Source organism: Periplaneta americana, chromosome 1, assembly GCF_040183065.1.
Source record: "Periplaneta americana isolate PAMFEO1 chromosome 1, P.americana_PAMFEO1_priV1, whole genome shotgun sequence".
NCBI lineage: Eukaryota > Metazoa > Arthropoda > Insecta > Blattodea > Blattidae > Periplaneta > Periplaneta americana.
The window spans coordinates 122,311,294-122,320,211 of record NC_091117.1 but is presented as its reverse complement, the minus strand read 5'-3'; the positions used below and the strand labels follow the sequence as shown (position 1 = coordinate 122,320,211).

General features: G+C 35.8%; 1 protein-coding gene across 1 annotated transcript; it reads left to right on the top strand.

The window, feature by feature from the left end:
• Positions 1-4,698: 4,698 nt before the first annotated feature.
• LOC138700264 (dentin sialophosphoprotein-like) lies at positions 4,699-7,869 on the top strand. The gene is made up of 2 exons (XM_069826765.1): positions 4,699-4,856; positions 6,088-7,869. Exons 1-2 carry the CDS (start codon positions 4,850-4,852, stop codon positions 7,584-7,586), a joined length of 1,506 nt encoding a protein of 501 aa, XP_069682866.1. The 5' UTR covers positions 4,699-4,849; the 3' UTR covers positions 7,587-7,869.
• Positions 7,870-8,918: the final 1,049 nt, after the last annotated feature.

Sequence of the window (8,918 nt, the reverse complement as noted above, 5' to 3'; positions counted from 1 at the left end):
ACATTCTGCAATGTCGCGTGTTCGGTGTTACCACAGTCTACTATATACAGTCGCGAAGCTTGAGGTGTTTTTTTGCAAATCTCGTGATAAAGCGCTTCAAGCGGTTAGCAACTAGAAACAATAGACTGTCCATGGTCGACTTTGGACTGTGTCGTATTTCTATCGAGTGCTAGCTCGTTGCGTATTTCACATTGATGCTTGTGAAATGCTCGTTATTGGTTGTAATGAAAACGTTAATGGCTAAAATATACGGTAATAATTGGAATAATAATATGGGACAAGGAGGAGACGTTTGTAGTGCTATAAACTGTAGCAACAGTAAGAGAAAGAGGCCAAAGTTATCCTTTTTCCGATTTCCGAAATATTCAGAAAGGTTCCTGGGTTTCCACAAGAATGCTGTGCAGAAACAAAACTCTTAATTTTGAAGTTCTTTGTGACTGTTAGAATACATTATATCCTTAAATTTCACAATGAAATGTTTCAGTCTAACCGAAAGGACATTAGATACCGGTTAAAGTTCTGTCACTTAGGCTGCTAAATTTCCAGAGAAATAAAGGTTAGGTCTACTTTTTTTTCAGAGGATATATTTTTAATTGTAGCTATTAATTTTGTTATTATTTTTATGTGTTATTTTACTAAAGACGTAGAAAAATTAAGTTTGTTTTAATGAAATTTATTGATAACGTTTTATTTTCAATTCTGGTGGGATTATTATTGCTTAGGCCTACTTTTTTTTTTTCAAAGGATATGTTTTTAATTATAGCTGTTAATTTTGTTGTTATTTTTATTTGTTACTTTACTAGAGACGTAGAAAAGTCTGTTACAATAAAATTTATTGATCACGTTTTATTTCCAAATCTGGTGTGATTATTATTGCTTAACCTCATCCCACTTTGTTAACTACGTAAGCCTACACTACAAGTACCGGTACACGTAAGTTACTCCATTAATTCATATTTCCATTATTATTGTTGTAAAGGGAAATGAAAATTAATATTTATTGGTTTCATAGTTAATTATCGCTATAATCTTGAATGAGTGAAGCGATTATAGTAAATTTCGGTTCGTTTTGCACAAACAAAAATAATATTAACCTATTTCTTCCAGGTATCTTCGAGTTTATGGTGGAATTTAATATACTTCATTAAAATAATAAATTAACTTTATGCATTTAATATTTCAATAATGGAAGGAAGGTATTAATTTTTCCAAAAGAACACAACGAAAGTGTAACATATTTTGTCGTCTACTAGGAGAGAGATCTGCGATGATGAGGCGATAGTAGCGATCCTAGTGGTGGGCAACTAACCATGTTTGCATTTTTACTACATATTGAGCTTCGCGACTGTATATAGTAGACTGTGGTGTTACCATGTTCTCAGACAAACAGTGGAACTCCACAAATAGACACTCACTGTCGTATACTTCACGATACAAGGTAAGTCAACGCATCCTGTCCCGTGCTGCACAGGGCTAACCAGTTGAACCAGTGCAGTAGTGTGCAGATACTCGTACACGTTGGCAGCATGGCAGGGAGCAAAATATGTGTACTTATGTTGAAGCACAAGTTACAAATATTGGAACAGTTTAAAAAAGGTGAATCAATCAGAGCCATCCCTCATGAATTTGACATTTCGATCAGAATAGTGGATAGGACAAAACAAAATTCATCTAATTACGAGGAATTCTTTAGTGATTATAAGAAGCTTTGTTATTATCAGTTGATTGTAGGATGAAAACACAGCTTATTTTGTGTATTTCCTAAATTTAATCAATAAGGATGATTTATGTTCTCTCTTGAAGGGTATACACCATTTTAAAACAATTTAATACACAAACACAACTATTACAAGAAATACTCAATAAGTTTTTGTAGCTTTATTCTCTTCGGCTCTAATCAACAATAACAAAAATGCAGGTTACCAGGCGACGATAGAAAAGAAAAGATGCGAAAACAAATGAATGTGGTGTATAAAGAATTGAATGTTCTTTCATATTCAAGTATAAAAATATAGGGGTACCATTTGAAATTTCAAAGTGGGGGTAGGCTGGGGGTAGGAGATGAAACCTAAAATGCAATTAAGCCTTGTTTAAGACTTCCCCTTTGATATCTAAATTTACATGTTTTTTTGGTTTAAATTGAATTCAATTAATTAACTAGTTATTTAGAGTGAGAAGTTTTGAAATGAAAGTCCCGTATGTAGATATATTTAGAGAGTTTTTCCTCTAGAAGTTTGTTTTATGTTTCAGATGTATCACGTATATATTATACTTAATCACGGATAGGGTTTGTTATATATTTTGCATATACTACAATATATTATTTAAAATTATATACGTTAATTATTTATGTTTCGGTCCGCACCCCATAAAAAAAACATTGTACAGCCCTTATGTTTACCAATGTCCGCAGTACTCCGTAGAAAGACAGCGTTCGTACCTCGTCTCGCACACGGACCATTGCTGTGTCTCTTTGTAGAGTTCCCAAAAACAACACGTAGACGGAAAGTCTGCAGACCAAATTTTGCAGCACAGAGCCTAATACAATTCTTCCAGCAACCTCAGTGGACGGTCCTATAATGTAGCTGTCGGGCCGCCAGTACGATCGTCACGGTAAGGCACAGTGATACCTATCAGATCGCCAACGATTATTTCAGTCAGTCGCTTAAAGAAAAGGAAGAATTACATAAATTATTCAACAGTCAATGTATAAAAAAAATACGGAGTTTGCATAACACAATTTCACAAAGTTTAACTTTTGGATACGGTACCTATTTCTAGTTCTTTAATTTGTATTGCTTTGTCATTGTTTCAGTTTTGAATTTAATATGGAATGGAATTTACGGGATGAGGGTATTATGGCTCAGAACTGCGACCTGTTACGATCTATTGCGTTAACCCTCAACCTAGGCGTATTCCAAAAACCCACACCGGCTGACTACACTAAGGTTCGCTGCGTACCCAGGTTTCGAGCAGGCAACACCCTCTCGCCCCAAGCCAGCCCCCCCCGTGGGTCGTCAGCCGGCGATCGGGGAATGCTATGGAATGATGACGAAATGAAGAAATGGTGACGGAATATGAAGATGCCTAATATGGAGAAAAACGGGAGAACCCTGAGAAAAACCCGAACTATGATCATGTCCGCCACAAGTGTCACTATAAATTTTTCAATGAAAAATCCCAGACCTGACCGGGACTCGAACCTGTGCTGCCTGCATGACAGACCAGAAGTCTGACCACTCAGTCACCGCAGGGGTTTTGAATTTAATAAATACTGTAAACTGGGGTTACTTTGAACACAGAGGAAACTTTGATCATTTTTTCAGAAAATCATATTTAGGTTTCTACATGCTGCATTTGTTATAGATGGAGGTAAATTATCATGAAATCATTCTCATACCAAATTTACCTCCATCTATAACAAGTGCAGCATGTAGATACCTAAATATGATTTTCTGAAAAAATGGTCAAAGTTTCCTCTGTGTTCAATGTAACCCCAGTTTATGGTAACTACTATTAAAGTTTTTGAGTAGGTTATCGCGGCTCTTTTGCAAACATTAAAAAAAATGTGGTTCGTTTTTGAAAACGGTTATTCAGTTCATGTAATTTTTCAGTGCTCTGAGAAAAGATTTGGAAATAATCTGAGAGTGAACTCTGCAATCAGCTTCAATTGCCGAAGCTTACTGAAGAATTCAAAGAGACAGTTTCCGCGGAACATAAAAATCATTGTGATAGCTATAAGAAAATACAGACACAGTATAAATGCTACAGTGATTTTATACTCGTAGTTAATGAAATTATCAAAAAATTCGGATACAGTATTGAACATGCTGTGCACTGTTCACATTACAAAAATATGAAAAATTAAATCATCCCTTTACGACCACCCTGATCACCATTTATAAGTTGTTAATCTTGCCGAATTTTAGCTTTGAGATTATCTAAAAGGAAAGATTATTTGTGGCGGCTTTAATGCTAAACAACTGAGACCATAGATTATTTAGAAAATGTAGAACATTTGCAGTATTTTCTTCTAGGGCCTATATGCTTTACCGAGGGCAAAACGAAGCTTTTATTATTTGAAAAGTAATTTCAGTCATAATTGGATTGTAATTCGTTGACTTTTACACAAATAAAACTCAATCGTTTATGAATACAATTGTCGTTTTATTTTTCCGTAAATCTTATTCTAACAAAGTTCCAACGATTTACATGTTTTTCCTAATGTTGATTAACTCCCGATTTCTTTTTTTCGTTTCACAGTTGTACCGGTAAGAGAAAATATGTCTATGAATATTGTTGCAAAGTGAAACGGAAACAATAAGTTTAACAACTTTACAATGATAAAATTTGTCTAAAATTAAATAATGCTCTCTAATAAAATATATTTACAAACACGTCTTACCTTCAAGCTATTTTCTTAGAAGCTTCGTATTTCCACATTACTCTAACCTGAAATCACAATTACTAGCATATTATCTTTGTTAAACAAAATTTAGCTAGTATTATCTAAATTTTATGCAAGAAAAGATAAAAGTATATCGTCAGCATCCTGAACTCAGACATCACGTAGGACATGGAAATTTAATCAGAAGTATGTCAAGAACTATAAAATGACACATGTTAAGTTGTCATCCTGTCTCTAGATATGCCAAACTGTTGACGGATGATTGGCATATAATTGAATATTCATGACATTTCTAACCCCCTCTCTATAAATTACAAAATTGCAAGTTCGAAGTACCATTGGTGCCTTAGTATAAAATACTACAGAAGTAGCAGTTCTGCAGGGAGTCATCCGCTGTAACCTCTAACTTACAGCAAGAACAGTGTGGTGAATAAAGACATCATGGCTGGTAAGACCTTAAAATTATATCAAATATGGACATTTTTTATAAATAGATAATATTTCTCTAAAAACAGAAAGATCCAATAATTTAGTTAATTTATACTATTTATTTAACAATTTTTATAAGACATTTTACAACTAAGATTCCAAAACATAAAATTTATTGAAAAGTGTTGCCTTACATAACTTCCGTATATATTTTTTTTTCAGTTATGCCTAAGTACATGTTAATGTTTCATAGTCATTTTCTTCAACCCTTCCTTATAAAATTCGTAATAACTTGCTACAATCTGACATTTTCCCTCCCTTTTCCGAATTTTATTATCTGTTATGCAGTCACGTTTAATTCAATATTTTGATAGTTAACATAACTTCCCCATATAATATTATGAATATTATTGATTTATTAATTTTTCCTACAGAATAATCTCTGTAATGTTGACAATATTTGAGGAGAAAAATTCGGCGTAGCTCAATGGTCAGAGCGCTTGGTACGTAGAACCAAAGACCCGGATTCGATCCCCGACGCTGGAGTGAATTTGTCTCCTCAAATATTAATTCCCCTTATAAGGCTGAAATTTAATAGACAACTTAGTTCATTTGTAAAAACTGATCAGTAATATAGCTGTATATTTAAGTATCAAGGATCGCAAATACTAACAAAATTGTAAGAGCTCCCTTGTACTAAAAAATGAACATTACAAATTTTAACTAGTGTTTACGAACTTAATACATTACCGACGATATATTTTTAAATGTAATGTATTTATTTTGCTAATAATTGTAAGATAAAATATAATATATACAGATAAAAGTTTAGCACACCCCTGAAAGAAATTTTAGAACTTTAATTAGAATTAAATACCTTAACACTAAGCATGTCATTCCTAGGTATAGCTGCTTCAGCATTATCTCTTAGTTCCGCCAGAAAGATACTTATTTTTTTAAACAGAAATTAAATGAGAAAAACCATAATCAATGTCCCTTTCACTTGCTTTAATTATGACGAGGTCACAGATGTACAAGATATATGACTGCATATTGAGAAAGCAATAGAGTTTAAAGCATTAACTTATCGTAAAGAAACATTATTCTTGCGTAACACGTATTTTATAATTAAAGACCAAGTTTCATATTGTATTACCACTTTCATAAACTGTAAATATTTTAAAAATATTTCACATAAAAAATATGCAAAAATCCTCATGTAGTAAGAGACAATTTTTTTTCAATTACAGTTATGATACGTTTGGGACTTCTCTCGATACTTTTCGTATTGGCTACAAGCATTCCAGCGCCTCAGGTAAAATCCTCAGGCTGTGCTGGAGGCGTTGCTTATTACGCGGATTCAGCAGACTGCAATGCCTACTACCAATGCGTTAGTGGACAAGGCGTTCTAATGCACTGTGCAGCTGGCCTTCATTGGCATGCCGAAGCGAACGCCTGTGATTGGCCGCAGAACGCCAATTGTGTTTTGGGACGCGGTGGTGATGGTGGCGACGACGAAAGCGAAAGCGGAGATTCTAGCAAGAGCAGTGGAGACGACAGCACCAGCGAGGAATCTGTTCCAAACAGTGACAGCAGTAGCAGTGAGAGCAACGAGTGTCCAGAAGACAGCAACCCTCCCAAATGTCCATCCAAAGATCCCGCCCAATCTGTTTTCTTCCCCCACCCAGACAAACATTACTTCTACCACTGCAGTAACGGAGTAGCCTACTGTAAAGTTTGCCCTTCAAATCTGGAATGGAACACGAATTGTGATACATGCGACTGGCCCGGACAAAACAACTGTCCAAAGAGCAGCGAGAGTGGAGACAGCAGTAAGAGCAGTGGAGACGACAGTACCAGCGAGGAATCTGTTCCAGGCAGTGACAGCAGCAGCAGCGAAAGTGAACCAGCACCACCCCCACCACCACCAGAAGATAAGAGCAGTGAGAGTGGAGACAGCAGCAAGAGCAGTGGAGACGACAGCACCAGCGAGGAATCTGTTCCAGGCAGTGATAGCAGTAGTAGCGAGAGCAACGAATGCCCAGAAGACAGCAACCCTCCCAAATGTCCATCCAAAGATCCATCCGTATCCGTCTTCTTCCCCCACCCAGACAAACATTACTTCTACCACTGCAGTAACGGAGTAGCCTATTGTAAAGTCTGCCCTTCTAACCTCGAATGGAACACGCAATGTGACACTTGCGACTGGCCCGGACAAAACAACTGCCCAAAGAGCAGCGAGAGTGGAGACAGCAGCAAGAGCAGTGGAGATGACAGCACCAGCGAGGAATCTGTTCCAGGCAGTGATAGTAGCAGCAGCGAAAGCGCACCAGCACCACCCCCACCACCACCAGAAGATAAGAGCAGTGAGAGTGGAGACAGCAGCAAGAGCAGTGGAGACGACAGCACCAGCGAGGAATCTGTTCCAGGCAGTGACAGCAGCAGTAGCGAGAGCAACGAGTGTCCGGAGGACAGCAACCCTCCCAAATGCCCATCCAAAGATCCTGCTCTGTCCGTTTTCTTCCCCCACCCAGATAAACATTACTTCTACCACTGCAGTAACGGAGTAGCCTACTGTAAAGCCTGTCCTTCTAACCTTGTCTGGAACACGCAATGTGACACTTGCGACTGGCCCGGACAAAACAACTGCCCAAAGAGCAGCGAGAGTGGAGACAGCAGCAAGAGCAGTGGGGATGACAGCACCAGCGAGGAATCTGTTCCTGGCAGTGACAGCAGCAGCAGCGAATAAATAAACATACGTACACTGTTACGATGTAAATATCTGTGATCAAACTAAATTATCTGCTGCCGTAGTATTATGTTGACGACTGGTATTTCGTAAGGTTTGAGATTAATCTTTTAATTTTGATTTACGAATCTGAATTATTTTACAAAACAAAATATATAGAATTTATAAAATTAATTTGAAATTGTTTATATTTTATTGTACATATATTTATTTGGCTAAGAATGATTACTATGGAGTTGTAAGTCCATCTGATGTTAATAAAGAAGCAATTTGAAAAAATGAAGGCATTGGTTTTATTATAATAAATTACGTTTTATTTTACCAATCACCTTAAGGTATAAGAGAAAAATGCCGTAATGTGCTTTCTATTGTAATCAAAGTATCTTACAGGAAATGAAATTCCTATTTATCTTGTTTTTAGCGTATTCATTTAAGTATATGTATGTGTCAATATGTATTCCTTTAGACAAATCATTTCACTCTTTCAATTTTACACCACTCTTTGAATTGTCGATTATTGTACCTTAAATAAATTTCTAAAGTACTTTTCCATCTTGAGGCGCTAAATATCATCTAAGCGTTTTGGACTTCCTTTAGACCAATAGTGGATTCTCTGATATGGCCACTGCTGAACTTCACAGAACGAGTACAAAACAAAGGACAAACATCCAATTGCGGAGATGAATGGAGATGAATCTCCGCCCGATAAATGAAAAACCGATCGTTTGTTTAGAAAGCGAGCGCTTTATCCACTGAGCAATGTTAGCCGATCTGTTTCGGGACCTCTCCATTATAATGGGTACGCTACTTTATTATTTTTAAAGAATTGGAAAACTTCGATATGTCAAGAACTGTTTGAAATAAAATAATGTGCAACAACAATACAGATATCTTGCGTAGTTACTTAAAAATACTGTTCCTGTAAAAATTAACAGTAAAAATTATTAGGCTATTAAATCGTAATATATTAATTTGCAATAAATGCTTAAACAATATAAAAGTAAAAATAAACTGAGTTCCATTTTATTATTCGTTTCACTAGTGACGCTTATTATGTATTGCTAGAGTGTTAGTCACGATTCCTACTTTCTATGGATTACTATTGAAGATACAATTATTATTTTGCTATCCCATATTGTATCTTTTTCTTTGATATTTGTTTTTCTTCAAACGTACACATTTATCAACAGTTATCTCACTGGAGGTTTTGATTTAACTAGAGAAAATCAAAACTCGAGTGGGGTATAATTGACTGTTATACGATAAAAAGGAAGTAGCCTATATAAAGATTAGAATAAATAAAGTACTCTAATAGAATAAAATATTGATTAA